At 42.6% G+C, this 17,287-nt stretch overlaps 1 protein-coding gene and 1 pseudogene across 6 annotated transcripts in view; one reads left to right on the top strand and one right to left on the bottom strand.

Annotated features, from left to right (window-relative positions):
- Positions 1–17,287, top strand: part of LOC124037940 (reticulocalbin-1-like) — a 30,719-nt gene that overhangs the window by 2,543 nt on the left and 10,889 nt on the right. For 3 of the 6 annotated variants that reach the window (XR_006839277.1, XR_006839276.1, XM_046353224.1), the window contains exon 3: positions 16,761–17,018. The exons of 1 other annotated variant lie outside the window; for it this stretch is intronic. Coding sequence is in view for 1 of the 5 variants with exons in the window: in XM_046353224.1 (XP_046209180.1) it covers positions 16,761–17,018 (258 nt within the window). In the remaining 4 variants the exon portion in view is untranslated. Of the gene's footprint in view, positions 1–15,117; positions 15,178–16,760; positions 17,019–17,287 lie in introns of those variants that run through there. 2 more of the 6 variants (XR_006839279.1, XR_006839280.1) reach the window with 2 other exon arrangements.
- LOC124037939 lies at positions 1,760–7,574 on the bottom strand (annotated as a pseudogene).

Here is a 17,287-nt window from a genome sequence, read left to right as displayed (position 1 = left end):
TCTCTTTCATTAACTCACTCTCCCTCTCTTTCTGTTGTTTTCCAAAGTCTCTGCATGGACAGTTTCCTGACTTGCTTCTTGTCGTGCTCTTCTTACCGCTTACGCCTTCACAGCCATTCCCTCGCCGTCATGTTGAACACATTAAGCAAGTCCTCTCTCTCTTTCTCCCTTTTAATTTAGCCTGGCACTCATCTTCCTGTCTGCCCAATGCCCTGTCTCGTGCCCTTCTCCCTCTCTACGTCTCCGCTCCCTCTATCTATCCCCCTGTCCTGCCTTTCCTATCTCCCCCCCAAATCACTATTCCTCTGAGCCAGGACCAATGGGGAGCCAGCCAGCAGGGTGAGGCATTTCCTTTGTGACAGGAAGTTGGGGGGGTGGGGTGGGGGGGGGGAGATGATAGAGACTAGAGAGAGAGATAATGAGTGAGAGATAATGAGTGAGGGAAGAGAGGGCTAGATGTCAATGTTGAAAATTCACCCTAGAGATACAACTCTTGGTGGACTGTGTTCATTACCATCATACAGTATAAGGGTAGATGATGTATGCTTCTTTGATTACTTTGACTGAACTCACTCTAAAACCTGATAGGCAGCAGTGCTTTTTTACACCAAGGAAACTCTTCCTGTCCTCTGGTATTGTCATAAGAGAGTGAATACAAAACACACACAGTGACCCTTGTGAAGTTCAAGAGTGTATGATCAAAGTTGAAAGTGGTTTGAAGTGAGGTCAAGTTTAGCTGGAGAGAGAGAGAGCGAGAGAAGTGTTTGAGTGGGCAAGACCAAGAAGAAGGGAGTAGAACGCGGGATGGGAAAGATGTGATAGAGTGATAGACAGAGGGCCATGTTCAAAGACCGACAGTAGATAAGTGCTCTCTGATAGAAGTTGAGTTGATGGGTTGGGTGGGTTAGGAGGTAGAGACAGTCCATAGGGGATAGTGGGGATGTGATTGTTCGAGCAGGGGTTAAGAGTGTCTTGCGTGCAACATCCTCTCGGAATCTCCATACCTCGTTAACTCTGAATCTAATTGCACAAATTTAAACATTGCCACGGAAACCCACAAATAATTATGTTAGCATATAGGACCTAATATGGGCATGGCTGTGACTGGGTGTTTGTGTTGATTGTGAATATCAAGATTAGCAGAACAGTATACGGTATACATATACACATTTTGGGTATGTGTGTGTGTGTGTGTACATGCGCGTGCGTGTGTGCACATTCATGCCTGTGTGTGTGAGTGTGCACATTCATATGTGTGTTTGTGCGTGCATTTGCAAGTTTGTACGGGTATGTTTCATGTCCTTGTGAGAATTGGTTTGTCAGTCAGTCAGGGCATTATTTACAGTGGGTGTGGTGATGTGAGTAACAAAAACAGGAAATCCACAGTCACATAGGCAGGAAATGCTCCTGCCCAGTGACAGAGTGAGAAATAAACAAAAGCTAAAGACCATAGAATACACAAGCTTCACCAGAAGTCTCTGAGGGGTGGTTCACTAACATAGATCAATATGTTAATGAAGATTTGGTAAATATTCTCACATTGAAATTAGCCAACGTCTTTTTGCGTTCAGAAAGAAAGCCACATCAGGATTCCTCTCTTTCCAGCCATTATTTGCCTGTTTGTACAGTATATGTGGTGTAAATTCAATTGGATTGATTTATTTAAAAATAAATGCAATGCACATTCCAACTCTTACATTAATCAAGCTAACCGTCTTATTACTGATACATTACTGTTAAATAACAGGCATTGTTTAGTTTCACATTTAGATTTTATTTCTTTGTTCAAACAGCTTCACAAAAAGGGAATACACTAAAATGATTAGCAGTTTAAAGACACACACATACACGAAATGCAACTACACACATACAAACACTCACTCATGCCTGCACGTACACTCACACACACACACACACACACACACACACACACACACACACACACACACACACACACACACACACACACACACACACACACACACACACACACACACACACACACACACACACACACACACACACACACACACACACACACACACACACAGCTAAATGTACAGGTGAAGGAAAGGATTTTAGAAGGGGTAGGATTGCAAAAGTCCGATTGAAAGAAAGGAATGGAGAGAGGAGGAGGACAAAAATATGGCATCACAGTAACATCCTTATTCACTAGTATTGGTTTTTGATTGTCTTCAACTCTCCTAGGTCATTGGTTACACTAATCCCTGCTGGACTGTCATTGATTAAATCAAATCCATGCTTGACTATGATTGGGGATTTCATTTCAATCCTTGATTGTCTGTTTGATCTGAACAAACATCAAAAGGATTGAGTGAGTGAGTGAAAGAGTGAGTGAATCTGCTGGGATCCAGTTCCAGTTCATCATTTGATGGCATTGTACGCTGAGATCAAGCTTAATTGTAATTACTAGTCCAGTACCAATACTTGATAGTCATCGGCTGCTTCAGGCCCATACTAGATTGTCATTGGTGGTTCCATGGCCCGTCCATGATTGTCATTGGCTGTTGCAGGTCATTGATACTTTTATTGGTCGTTTTTGCCATTATTAGAATGACTGATTGTAATCGCTTTGGATTGTAACGGATTGGGTGTTTGCGTATCTTAGTCTGTCACAGTCACAGTGAATAGGTGGATCTTCAGATACTGGCAGGTTTGGTGGTGATCTAGTGTCATGCCGTAACTTTGTTATTCTCACTGGAGTCTGGTCCAGTACTGACCTAAGTCCTGCTCACTACCCGACACACCAGGAGAGAGATATCCTGGGAGACAGACAGAGAGAGACAGAGAGACAAAGAGAAAGAGAAACAAAGACAAGAAGGATGAGTTGGCAAAGTGGCACCTAAACTAAATACTAGATCTTCACAGACCCACATGCACACATGCTGCAGAGACTCACCTGTGTTGGAGCTGGCAGAGTGAGGGGGAGGCAGGTGAGGAGAGGGGTAAGAGAGGGAGTCAAACTTCCGGGCCAGGGGGGGAGGAGAGGAGGAGGGGAGGGAGGGAGCATGCAGGGGTAAGAAGGAGCGGACTGGGGTGGCAATGACTGGAGAGACAGAGAGAGAGCAAAGAGAAGAGGAGAGAGGGACAGGAACAGGACATGCAGGAAGAGAAAAGAAAAGAGACAAGATTGTTAACCAGTGATAGGACTGATGAGACAAAACAAAGATTCAGTGAAAGTTTTGGTTGAAAATGAAGGACCAATAGTCATGTTAACAATGAACGACATGAATTTACCTGCATATTGGAGAAGACTGAGAGAGAGCCGTAGCCTGAGAGAGAGTTGTCACTGCGACTGTGCATTGAGGCTTCATCAAGAAACACAGAAATGTTTTAAAATAATATTGTATACAGTAATACACGCACATACACGCATACTGTACATTAACACACAAACACACACTTGTACACCTACAAACATATTTCAAAAAGTGAATCGTTTCTTACCTGAGCTGTTGCCATGGTGAGAGTGATAGACACCTGTGTTGAAGGAGGTGCTGAGGGGGGCGTGTGCCTGAGAACAGGAAGTCCCGCCCCCTGATCTCTTCTGATTGCGCAACTTCTCCTCCCTCCTCCATTTGGCTCGCCGATTGGAAAACCACACCTGTCAATCAATCAACCAAACTAACCATTCAAGTGTGTTTTTGTTGGAATATAACAAATATATGAAAACTGGTGGTCCCAGAGGACTGGTTTGAGAACTGCTCAGGTACTACTTTGGTAAACTGGCCACTAGGGGGAGTAAAGGATAAGAATAAAGAGACGGAGGGTTAAACAGACAGAGTGAACGGTTGGTTACCTGAATGCGAGCCTCTGGAAGGTCGATTTTAGCTGCCAATCTCTCTCTGGCAAAGACATCTGGGTAATGTGTCCGTTCAAACTCTGTAAGGTGGAGAAAAATTTGTCAAGCCCACAATGTTTCACATTAACACACACATGCCCGTGGCATTAAACATAGCTTTTCCTTCATGTTTATTACTATAATTTAATTGAATCTCCACAGGCCTCAACTGAAGCCTGGGACAGGGGTTAGACCTTTCTCCAGCGCGTCAATCTGCTCCTGGGTGAAACTAGTGCGATTCCTCTGGAGCTTTCTCTTCAGCTGGAGGTGATGCTGTGCGTCCTCTGCCTCATCCCTCTCTCTTTGCACTCCTTCTCCTCCTCCTACCATCCGCACACTCACGTCATCCACCACACAGCCATCTAATGGAAAGGGGGAGAGAGATTGTTCTAGAACAGAAGGATAATTGAAGCTCTTTTCTTGGTGAAATGAGTGTGTGTGTGTGTGTCCACCGTTACTGTCTGCCTGAGTGTAACAAGCGTTTATGCATTCTCCATTTCTCCACATGTACGTACACATTTCACTGTTTTGTGTTTGTGCAGTGTGTGTGTGTGTGTGTGTGTGTGTGTGTGTGTGTGTGTGTGTGTGTGTGTGTGTGTGTGTGTGTGTGTGTGTGTGTGTGTGTGTGTGTGTGTGTGTGTGTGTGTGTGTGTGTGTTGTAGCTGTTGACACACTGTTTCTGCTCAGTCGTGGAAGATTCTCCAGCTCACCCTACGCTGACTCCACGAGTCACACAAACACACACACTATCTGTACCGTGCTGTGTTGGTTGATGGTACCAGTTGTTTGGTCCAGTCCAGCTGGAGGTGTTCTGTAGATTCAGCATGCTGAGTTTCTCACACATAACACTTCCCCTTCACCTTCTCTCCTCCAATAAGAACACAGATCAGAACTACTGGAAGATGGGGAGGAGGAGATAAAGAGAGGGGAGGAAGAGGAGAGAAAGGTAGAGGAAATAAGTGATAAGGTACATACACTACCGTTCAAAAGTTTGGGGTCACTTAGAAATGTCCTTGTTTTTGAAAGAAAAGCACATTTTTGGTCCATTAAAATAACATTAGACTGATCAGAAATGCAGTGTAGACATTGTTAATGTTGTAAATGACTATTGTAGCTGGAAACGTCTGATTTTGTTTTATGGAATATCTGCATAGGCGTACAGAGGCCACTTATCAGCAAACATCATCCCTGTGTTCCAATGGCACGTTGTGGGAGAAATTGCCATGAAACTGAAGATCTCGTACAACGCTGTGTACTACTCCCTTCACAGAACAGGGCAAACTGGCACTAACTAGAATAGAAAGAGTGGGAGGCCCCGGTGCACAACTGAGCAAGAGGACAAGTACATTAGACTGTCTAGTTTGAGAAACAGATGCCTTCCAAGTACTCAACTGGAAGCTTAATTAAATGGTACCCACAAAACACCAGTCTCAACGTCAACAGTGAAGAGGCGACTCTGGGATTCTGGTCTTCTAGGTAGAGTTGCAAAGAAAAATCCATATCTCATACTGGCCAATAAAAAGAAAAGATTAAGATGGGCAAAAGAACATAGACACTGTACTGAGGAACTCTGCCTTCTGCCTAGATGGCCAGCATCCTGGAGTCGCCTCTTCATTGTTGACGTTGAGACTGGTGTTTTGTGGGTACTATTTAATGATGCTGCCAGTTGAGGACTTGTGAGGCATTCAGTTTCATGGCAATTTCTCCCATGGAATAGCCTTCATTTCTCAGAACATGAAGAGACTGACGAATTTCAGAAGAAAGTTCTTTGTTTCTGGCCATTTTGAGCATGTAATCGAACCCACAAATGCTGATGCTCCAGATACTCAACTAGTCTAAAGAAGGACAGTTTTATTACTTCTTTAATTAGCACAACAGTTTTCAGCTGTGCTAACATAATTGCAAAAGGGTTTTCTAATGTTCAATTAGCCTTTTAAAATTATAAACTTGGATTAGCTAACACAACGTGCCATTGGAACGCAGGAGTGATGGTTGCTGATAATGGGCCTCTGTACGCCTATGTAGATATTCCATTAATAATCAGCCGTTTCCAGCTACAATAGTCATTTACAACATTAACAATGTCTACACTATATTTCTGATCAATTTTATGTTATTTTAATGGACAAAAAAATGAGCTTTTCTTTCAAAAACATGGACATTTCCAAGTGACCCCAAACTTTTGAATGGTAGTGTACATTTGGAGAGAAAGAGAGACACATACACTTGTGCATTAGCCTCCCACGGCAACACACGGGGAGTTCATTACAAACACACTCAGTAATTAGGAGCTACATCCCCTCCACTCTGACACTGACTATACACACACGCATGAGAGGAGAGAGTAACACTGTCAGCTACCATTAACCACACAGGCAGAACACAACCCCAGACACTAACTACACTAATGATACACAGTCACAAAGTAGGGACCAAAACACTCACAACATTACACACATTACAATACACACTCTGACTATGATGCACACACAGACAGACGGGGAGCGTAAATATGTATGCACAACACTAAAGCTGTACTAGTGATACAGGGGAGCAGAATTACACACCTGTAATACACCTGTAATTCTCACAACACCACATTACTCTAACCTTAAACCTAACTTCACATTTATATGGTGCACTGAAAGGAGGGACAAAAGTTACACACTGACTATGTGTGATAGTGATACCGGTATACATAGAATTGGAGCAGAAATACTCACAACATTGTCGTTAACACTGTAACTATACTCTAATGACACATGATGGTGGAGAAATAGAACAACTAAACACTCAATGGACATTGGAGAAATACACAACAACAGGCCCTAATACAGTAGCGATGGAAGAGACTAACAACTCACCACACTGGACACACATTATCATGTTGTGGGGCAAAATATGCCCTAACACTATACACTTCACTTTACAGTTGATTCATTGATCCATTAATCAAGTATTAGGATTAAGACTGGAATAGATGGGGACGAGACAATTAGAAGAAACAAATCCTGCCTTTTATTCAAAAGTTGTGAGTGTGCTGTGCATTGATGGACTCCCAACAATGACTGCAACCAGGTATCATAACCAGCACAGAGCCATACCGGTTAAAAGCACAAGACACCGGACAGGCAGATTTCATAAATCATTATTAGCAGGCCTTTAGCTTGAATACATACAAAGTAAAGTGTGTAAAGGTTATACATTACAGAAGAAGAGGAGAAACCCTGAAACATCAGCGAGTGAGAGCTAATTCTCTGGCCATATATTCATAAATCTTGCTAGAGGGGTGTATCTCTACCTATTTTGGCTCACAGTGCCTTTCCGTATGTCTACGTCGAGTCAAAGATCAAGTTATCTTGGTTCCGTGTGGTTTCACCCTCTCTAGTCTAGTTGGTACTTTTGCTTTCTCTCACTGTCTGTCATAAATAGTTCCTTTATGTTTCGTTCAAATTTGTCTTGTTCTCTTATTCGGTCTCTGTCTGTGTCTGTCTCTCTCCCGCAACATTAGTGTTGGTTGACAAGTTTAGTGAAAGGACACTCACCTACTCAAGAGAGAGGATGCCGATGGGTTTCCAAACTTGCGTTTCTCTCGTCTCTCCACTGTTTCCAAGGTTTCTCTCTTCCTCCTCTTCCTCTCTTTCGTTATACCCTCATCCCTCTCCCCTGACCTCGCTTTTGTTGACTGTGTGTGCAAAGAGAAAGAGAGAGCAGGGAGGCGAGCCAGAGAAGAGATGGAGAGAGTTAGACAGAGCGAAAGAGAGGAGGCGAGGGAGGGGGGAGTGGGCCAGGGAGAGAGAAACAAGTCTGCAGGCACTCTGGTCCTCGGAGCGATGGATAGAGAGGGAGAGAGAAGGAGGAGGGAGGGAGGAAGAGGGATGACACACAGACTCAGTGTCAGTGTCAGGTCTGGACTTAATGCCAGGAAAAGGGGTGATGGAGAGAGAGCGAGAGAAAGAGAGAGACAGAGAGAGAGAGACGAGAGTAAGGAGGGAGGGAGGGAGGGGTGGTAAAGGTATGGAGAGAATGGAAGAAACGTGAAGGCAGGGTGAAGGATGAAGAGAGGATGATGATCACCTATATCAATATTAAAATGAGGCCTAGTAACGCTTTATTTGAAGGATGGCTTCTAAACATTATTCAATAGTGTACCCAATATTATGTAAAAGCCATGAAATTCATGATCTATATGATTACATGCCCTTGTAATGAATGTTGTTAGACATGCACCGGTATTTACTTGTTTATAAATGTATAACAAATGACATATAAACGGTCTATGAATAACAACCTACTTAATACAGGCGTATAAGCCATTCATAAGAACACCGTTGGTAAAAGCTTTAAAACTGAAATGTGTTTGGCCTCATAGTGTTCCAAAGGGTTGGACTGTAGAGAGAAACTCTGACCTTTCGGATACAGAGGACAGGGAGAGAGAGACCACTGGCCCATTTCTGGCTCTTTTCGAGAGAAACTGCATACATTTACATGTGCAAATAAGAAGGAAAGGGTCGCATTCTAAGAACACACAGTTATAACCATAGCACAAACACTTTGAGGTATACACTTTCATACACAGTACTTTGATCATTTTTTACACATACACACACACACACACCAGTGACACCCTCACACACCAACATGGTCAGTTGCTATCCTTACAGACGACGATGTGAGGCCCCTCCCCACATTCACAAACCCTACACAGTACAAGCTGCCAAATACACGTGCTACGGCATGTTTGGCTTGGTTTCTCTCTGACTGCACTTTGTCACTCGTGACACCACATTTGCATATTTCATTGGATTAGCCCAGAGAACTAGAGAGTCCTTGACAGTACAACAATGAGAAGAGAGAATGCATCTACAGTTTGAGCAAACTTATGTTGAGTCCTGTAGGGTAATACATCTGTAATGTAAAAGAATATAGTGGAGATGTATTGAGGAGAACTCTATTACTCAAATCCCCTTTATCCATCTTTAGTCTCCATTCAGTGTCTGCTGAGTAAGAGAGCTCACTATGTTTTACAGTCATAATACAGCATCTCTTGCCTGATATTCTAAAAAACTACACTACAAACAGATATGTTTTGGGAGGTAGACTGGAGTGTGTTTTTTCGTAACACACAAGTTGATGGTCAATTCCATTTTAATTCAGGAAGTGCCGAAAAAAGGAGGATCCCGCACACTGCTCTTGATAGTATCAATGCTCTTTAATAAGATTTACGTATCGTCAGATGTGCCTAATTTACTTTCAATAAGGAGGAGTTTTCACGTCTTGATTTTGGATTTTCTAATGACCTGAATTGATTGAATTGAAATACTACTGACCCAAACCTTAACAGAAGTGCACAACTACTTCAAGAACAACTACTTCTAGAAGACAGAGAGAGAATGGAATGAGGAAGAGCATGTTGTTATTATGAAGACTATAGAAAAAACAAAGAGGACATAAGTATGACTATAATATTAGAAGAAGAAGAAAGGGGGACAGAGAGAGAGAGAGACGGGAGGAGGGGGAGGTGGAGAAGGAGGGTGCCAACATGTTTTATTTCCGGTTGACAAAACTCTGTGCTCTCTGGCTCCCTCCCTTCTTTCCTTCCCTCCCATCTCAACCTCCCTCTCTCTCTGTCATTCTCTCTCTGTCACTGGCTACAGAGAATAATCTGAGGTAAGAGATAGATGACAGAAAAAAGAAGGGATTTTGTTTTCCATAAACAATGAAGGAAGAGAATAGAAGATATCTCTGGAAATGTGTTTTAGATGTTTCTAGGCATGCCTTCTTTGTGTGAGTGAGTTTATGGGCATACGTGTACACTGTATCTTGTGTGTATACCTGTATGCACAAGTGTGTGCAGGGCAGGCTCCAGTCACTTAGAGCCCCAATCCCCCCCAAATATAAACACAACATGTATCTGATGGTTTCATGAGCTGAAATAAAATATCACCATATGCACAAAAATCTTATTTCTCTCAAATTTTGTGCATTTTTTTACATCCCTGTTAGTGAGCATTTCTCCTTTGCCAAGATAATCCATCCACCTGACAGGTATGGCATATCAAGAAGCTGATTAAACAGCATGATCATTACACAGATGCACCTTGTGCTGGGGACAATAAAAGGCCACTCTAAAATGTGCAGTTTTGTTGTACAACACAATGCCACAGATGTCTCAAGTATTGAGGGAGCGAGAAATTGGCATGCTGACTGCAGGAATGTCCACCAGAGCTGTTGCCAGAGGATTGAATGTTCATTTCTCAACCATAAGCCACTTCCAATGTCATTTTAGAGAATTTGGCGGTACTCTCACCTGCTCGCGAACTCATTTCAAAATCATGGCATTAATTAGTTGGTCCCTCCTTTGCTGCTATAACAGCCTCCACTCTCCTGGGAAGGCTTTCCACTATATGTTGGAACATTGCTGCGGGGACTTGATTCCCTTCAGCCAGAAGAGCATTAATGAGGTCAGGCATTGAGGTTGGGCGATTAGGCCTGGCTCGCAGTCGGTGTTCCAATTAATCCCAAAGGTGTTGGATGGGGTTGAGGTCAGGCCTGTGTGCAGGCAAGTCGAGTTCTTCCACACCGATCTCGACAAACCATTTCTGTATGGACCTCGCTTTGTACACGGGGGATTGCCATGCTGAAACAGGAAAGGGCCTTCCTCAAAATGTTGCCACAAGGCTGGAAGCACAGAATCGGCCTACCACTTCACGGCTGAGTTGTTGTTGCTCCTAGACGTTTCCACTTCCCAATAACAGCACTTACAGTTGACCGGGGCAGATCTAGCAGGGCCGAAATTTGACGAACTGAATTGTTGGTAAGGTGGCATCCTATGACAGGGTCACGTTGAATGTCACTGAGCTCTTCTGTAAGGCCATTCTAATTCCAATGTTTGTCTATGGAGATTGCATGGCGGTGTGCTTGATTTTATACACCTGTCAGCAAAAGGTGTGGCTGAAATAGCCAAAATAGCCAATGAATTTGAAGGGGTGTCCACATACTTTTGTATATATAGTGTTTTTAGAAATTCAGTTGTGGTCTCAAATTACTGTTGAGAGTAAGAATAGTAAAATATTCAAGGGGCAAGTTTGAAATTTGGTTGTGCATCAGCTAGTTTTATCTTGTTTTGTCAGTCATTGACAGTCACTCAATTAGCCATATCAGCTAACAATTTTTATATTGATAAATTTGTCTTGCAAGCTATCTTGTAGTAATCATGCCCGAATATCGACCGGTCACACAGTACATGTGCCCAGGGGCCCTGACCTCCAGGGGGCCCCTGTTGATTTTGTTAATCACTTTTGCTTGTGAGGTGAGGGGGCCCAATAAAGTCTAGAGCCGGCCCTGAGTGTGAGTACTGTATATGTGTATGCCTGTGTGTATGTGTGTTACTTGAATATTCGTGCAGCTTTAGGGCACATTTTTTCAGTCTCTTGTTAGTTCATCCCTGTCACCCTCTCTCTCTCGCTCTCTTTCCCTCTCTCTCTTTTTCACTGCTAGGGGGAGGGGAATGGAGGTCACCATAGCAACCATGCCGGGACAAATTAATATCAAGTCTTTAAAACAAAACACACAAGCTTCCGTGTGTATGCGGGTGTGTGTCTGTGTGTGTGTCCTTTTCCCTTTCGTGATTCTGTTACTCTGTGAATTTCCATAAAAGGGGAGGGGCTACATTAATTACGAAATATTAATTTCTATATCCATCTCTCTCAGTTTGTCCATTTCCCCCACTCAATTCACTCTTCCCCTCCTCTTCCTTGCCTTTGTCTTTCCTTCTTTCCAGTCTCTCTCTTCCTCCTCTCTCCATCTCTTTGCTGTGGTGTGCCCCCAGGCTACAGTGTGGCACGTCCTCCCTCCATCCCTCCCTCTCCCCTCCTCTCTCACTGCCCCTGTCACCTTCAATTGCTCCATGGAACTAGACACACCGCCTTAGGCGAGGGAAGAGAGGAGCGAGAGAGGAGAGGAAAAAAGAAAGAGAGGAAGAGAGAGACGGAAAGGGAAAGAGAGAAGAGAGAAATGAAACCGAGCGGAGGGAAAAAGTGTCAGACAGGGTATGTGTGAGAGGGAGATAGTAAAAGAAAGGAGAAAGAAACAGCGAAAGCGAGTTTGAATTACATAAAAAGAGAGAGAAAGAGAGGGAGAAGGAGAGAGAGAGTGAGCGAGAGAGAGAAACGTCATAATAAAAAGGCGTGGTTAGAGGAGGGGATAAGAAAGTCTCAACTGTGTTGTTCAGCAGCATCCTGTGTAAAACTATCCAATAACAGCAACACCTGCTGTCAACCATTGTCCTGACTGAGGAGTCCAACACTGAGAACTAATCGATTCCTGATAAATAAGATAGCAAATCGGTTCCATTCCCAGAATGTTGTGAGAAAGTCTTTAAATTCCATGAGTTTATGAGAAAAACTCATGAAAGGACAAATTTAGTAAATAACACAATTACGTAAATAATAAAATTAAGTAGGACTAAATAACACAATGATGCTGGGCCAATTGTGTGCCGCCCCATGGGCCTCCCGGTCGCGGCCGGCTGCGACAGAGCCTGGACTCAAACCCAGAATCTCTAGTGGCATAGCTAGCACTGCGATGCAGTGCCTTAGACCACTGCCCCACTCAGGAGGCCAGCATAATATGCACATTTACATCACAATGTGGCACATTGCCCCGCGGCCATATTTGCCATTGGTCCAAATTATTAGCCAAGCAAGGGAGCCAAGAGTTTGCGAGTGTCCAATTATGTTCACTTCGGGGCCTGAAACGCCCCATAATTCAATTCGCTATGATTGGATATCCGCTAAGAAAAGCCGTCCAAAACTTAAAACCTCAATGTCAATATGGAGTCAACATACAAGTGTAAGTAAAAATGAATGTAAATAAGTTAGAAATTGTGCTACTAATGCACAAACATGTCTCGTAAAAGTAAGGATGTTTATTTTTTGGTTAGCTTTTGGAAATTGTCGAAATAAAATATTTTCCTTCTTCAGAAGTACCAGCTAGACTGGCTAATGTTAGTTAGCTAATTAATTTGCTAGCTATCATACAGTAGGCGTATATTAATAATTATATAGTTAATATAAGTAGACATGCCATCATAATACTCTGACTACACTGCTCGTGTCATGTTGCAAAATACATTTAGAAATCTATGTTATGCAATTATTGCACCCACACTGCTCGTGCGTGTCGAAGAGCTTCTGCGTTGCCATGGGCTAAAATAGAAGTCCTTTCTATTTCTGACGCAGATCGCTCTGCAAGTCCTGCCTCTCCCATCTCCTCATTGGTTTATAGAAGCAGGTACCCACGTGCCATCTCCTCATTGGTTATACCCACATGGGTGATTGAAAGATGAACTGTGTTGCCGGTCGTCGTAGTAATACTAAGAAAAAGTTTAGATGCCAATTACCATATATGTTCAAAGATGAAAAAGCCTGGAAGGAGGAGAGATGACTAGAAATTATTCGGTTGACCGTTTTATGTGTGGATTAATTGTTGGAATAGAGGACCTTGTGCATTTCAGGTAAAATAACAACTCAATGTTTGTATCCCAGGACAAATTAGCTAGCAACAGCAAGCTAGCTAAATTGGACAAATCAGCTAGAAAGTGCTAACTAATTTGCCATAAATGTTTAATGCTTTTTGACCTGTCCTCAAATTAATGTAATTGGTTCAGAGTTGTTTTGATATTTTAACCTGCGTGCCGTGATTGCATTTGGTGTAGGGGGACAAAATACATTCATGCACGATGGCGCACCCGCGCAGCCGGTTTGGGTTCCGCGTAATCATAATTGACTGTGGCACATATAAAGCACCTACAAGCTATCCATGGCTGAAAACACAATCATTGCGGGATGAACGAGTGACGAATTTCCGGGCAAGGGCGGCCTATTTAAATATCATTCCTTCCTCCCTCGCCCCTTGCCCTGCAAGTGTATACTCGTCAGACATCATGATATGTCATCAGAAGTGCCCACTTAATTTGAGGGCTGAGGGGATAGGATGTGTATTTTAAGTGTTTGGAATGTAGCCTATGATGTCTCTCCAATGAAGTGATGTGATGTTGATCATGTGGTTTGCCTGAAAGGGTTTAACAGCAATTGTTAAGGGCTGCATTCAAAACACATAAAAGACACACACTCTCCCCTCAGCCCTCAAATTAAGTGGACACTTCTGATGACGCATCATGACGTCTGACGAGTTTACACTTGCAGGGCAAGGGGCGAGGGAGGGGGGAAGGAATTTAATTTAAATGACCACAGGTAGCCAAATGGTTAGAGTGTTGGGCCAGTAACTGAAAAAGTGTGTGCGAGCAAGGAGGCCTACAAACTTGACTCAGTTACACCAGCTCTGTCAGGAGGAATGAGCCAAAATTCACCCAATGTATTGTGGGAAGCATGTGGAAGGCTACCTGAAACGTTTGACCCAAGTTAAACAATGTAAAGGCAATGCTACCAAATACTTATTGAGTGAATGTAAACTTCTGACCCACTGGGAATGTGATGAAAAAAATTAAAGCTTAAATAAATCATTATCTCTACTATTATTCTGACATTTCACATTCTTAAAATAAAGTGGCGATCCTAACTGACCATTAGTGAATTTTTACTAGGATTAAATGTCAGGAATTGTGAAAAACTGAGTTGAAATAAATTTGGCTACGGTGTATGTAAACTTCCGATTTCAATTGTATGTGCTAGGAAGGAATAAGTCCAGAAACGGAAAAGGGAGGATTTGGCAGGGAAAAAATATCTGCTGTGGTTTTTAGATTGTTCTGCTCAAAAGGCATCCCAGTCTGCCCTCAAGTGTTAGGTTTCCAGAACAACGTAAAGCATACATTATTTAATCAAACAACCGTCTCTGAAATTAAATGTTTCCCCCAAAGCTGAATGCAGACTTTACGGTGGGAAAGGCTACAGTGGTGGGGTTTTCCATCCTCTTCGGGTTTGACCAAACAGTGATGCCTGTCATTCATTGCCATATGTTTATAAACCTCGGTGTCCCTTTACATTGCTGATGAAAACTTTGTTAAAAATCTTGAAATATTGATAGTGATATTTCAAGATTTTTAACAAAAATCGCGCTCTGGTATGGAGGTGCGCGTTCGCATGTCAACGTGGCGCTTCAAAACCAATCGAAATCAGTCTCCGCTCCGTTAATTCCATTTCCACGTTTTTACTGGTTACGTTTCTTGTCAACGTGTCTGGCAATGGTCGACTGAGCAAGCGTGGCACCGCCTCCTTTATTGTAGAATTTAGAGAGGCATGTAGATCTTTACAAACCCAGAAAAACACGCGAATGAGAAGTTTTGCTAAAAATTGGTACGTTTTGGTATTATTATTATTATTATTCATGCATATGCTCCAGTAAACGAATTGAGGGATATCAGTTGTATGAAATAAAAACGTGTACAGTTCGTTATTGGAGTATTTTTTGTTTATTTAACTAGGCAAGTCAGTTAAGAACAAATTCTTATTTGCAATGACAGCCTAGTGAGTTAACAGTGGGTTATTTCCACATTTTAAAAAAACTCTTAAATATCTCTTCCAAATTAAGATTCAATGAAGTCTGCAGAATGGTTGGGGTGTCAGCTAATACATTGACTTTGAAAAAAATCTATTTTGGCTATTATACTACAGTAAGGGAAGTGGATTTACACCCAGTAACAGAATTGCGGTAACATCATTTCATCATGGGTCCTTGATCTGTACTACACAGAAATGCATCATTTTGGATATGAATGTCATTCTCTTCATGGTGATGTATCCTAAATATTCATACCAAGGTATAAATATGCAGTATCCTCCTTAAAATATTATACTATTATACTATTCTACTATTATTTTAAGGAGCTCTGTCCCAAATAAGACTAAATTTGGGTGTAACATGTGTTTAGTTCCCCAGAAAGAAAACAAAAAAAATGTTGCTTAAAAAGAAAGGGGATCAAACAAAGACTCACTGACAACAAACAAAACAGGTGGGGTTTTTGGAGGGGTTCTAAAAGACAGTCGTGGGGGTGTCCACTGAAAACTACATAGCAACAAAAACTGGGACCTAAAAGACACCCACCATGAGTACCCACTAGATTTGCCAAGTAAGAGGCTGTAAGGTGTGCGTGTTGGTGGCAGGGAAGTCAGGTGCAGGAGAACGATCTTGGTATAAACGGAGTCATTTCAGAAGAACTCACAAACAAACTCCAAAAACCAAAATATACAAAACACATATTAGCACTAACATACAATCTCCAACAAGGACATGAGGAGACACAGAGGGTTAAATTACACAACATGCAATTGATGGGATTGGAACCAGGTGTGAAGGAAGACAAGACAAAACCAATGGAAAAATGGATCAGTGATGGTTAGAAGATCGGTGACGTCTAACAACTAAAGGTGTTGACACTGCACATCTCAAATGAAGCATTGGGCCAGCAGCTCTTAAATATGACTTGGGCCAGCACAGGTGAAACACTTCTTACTAACGAGATGGACAAGCCAGCAAAGATGTAACACATACTGACTAACAAGGTGACACCAATCGGTGCGCCCTACGTGCTAATGTGCAAACTCAAAACATGAATGGCAAAAACTAAACCTGTAACAAATGTATATACAGTATGCTTTCATTTCTCAAAAATATACTCTTAGCATTAATTTGACACCCAATTTGATATGCTCCTATGAACTTCATGTTGGTGCTGATGGGTCCTTTTACACAGAAATGACCTTATACAGAAACCAAGCCTAAACCCTAAAGAGCAAGCAATGCAGATCTTGAAGCACAGTTACTAGGAAAAACTCCCTAGAAAGGAAGGAACCTAGGAAGAAACCTAGAGAGGAACTAGGCTGGCTAGTTCGCTTCGGTTGGTAGTATGCTTAGTTGGCTTGTTCTGTCCCTTTGGCAGGAAGATCGTAGATCGCATCGACACAGACAAGGATGGTTTCGTGAGCCATGGGGAACTGCACCAGTGGATCAAACACAGGCAGAGGAGTCACATTGAGGAGAATGTGCTGAAGCACCGGAAGGAGTACGACCAGAACAAGGATGGGAAGATCGGCTGGGAGGAATACAAAAACACCCCCTACAGCTACTACCTGGTTACGACAAGGGAGGGTAGCCTGACTTTGAGACAAATGAGCGAGGGGGTTGTGATTTTAAAAAGGTAGTCCCAATTTACCAGGGGTGTACAGTCAGTGTATAATTAGTAGGCTATATGGGTGCTAAAGATTGTTGGAATGATGGGCAGGCTTGGGCACAACCAAGATACTATTTATGTAGGGTCTAATTTGATATCATTACCACGTGATATGAGGAGAGATTGATCATGTGCTACAAACACAATCCAAGAATGAGATGGGAATGAGAGGAGAGAGCTCAACATGACAGTATAGTAGTGTCTATACAGCTATGTGATAGTGGTGTCATCTTAGG

Source organism: Oncorhynchus gorbuscha, linkage group LG06 (genome assembly GCF_021184085.1).
Source record: "Oncorhynchus gorbuscha isolate QuinsamMale2020 ecotype Even-year linkage group LG06, OgorEven_v1.0, whole genome shotgun sequence".
Taxonomy (NCBI): Eukaryota; Metazoa; Chordata; class Actinopteri; order Salmoniformes; family Salmonidae; genus Oncorhynchus; species Oncorhynchus gorbuscha.
The sequence above is the reverse complement of the archived record's forward strand: the minus strand, read 5'-3'. Positions and strand labels throughout refer to the sequence as shown.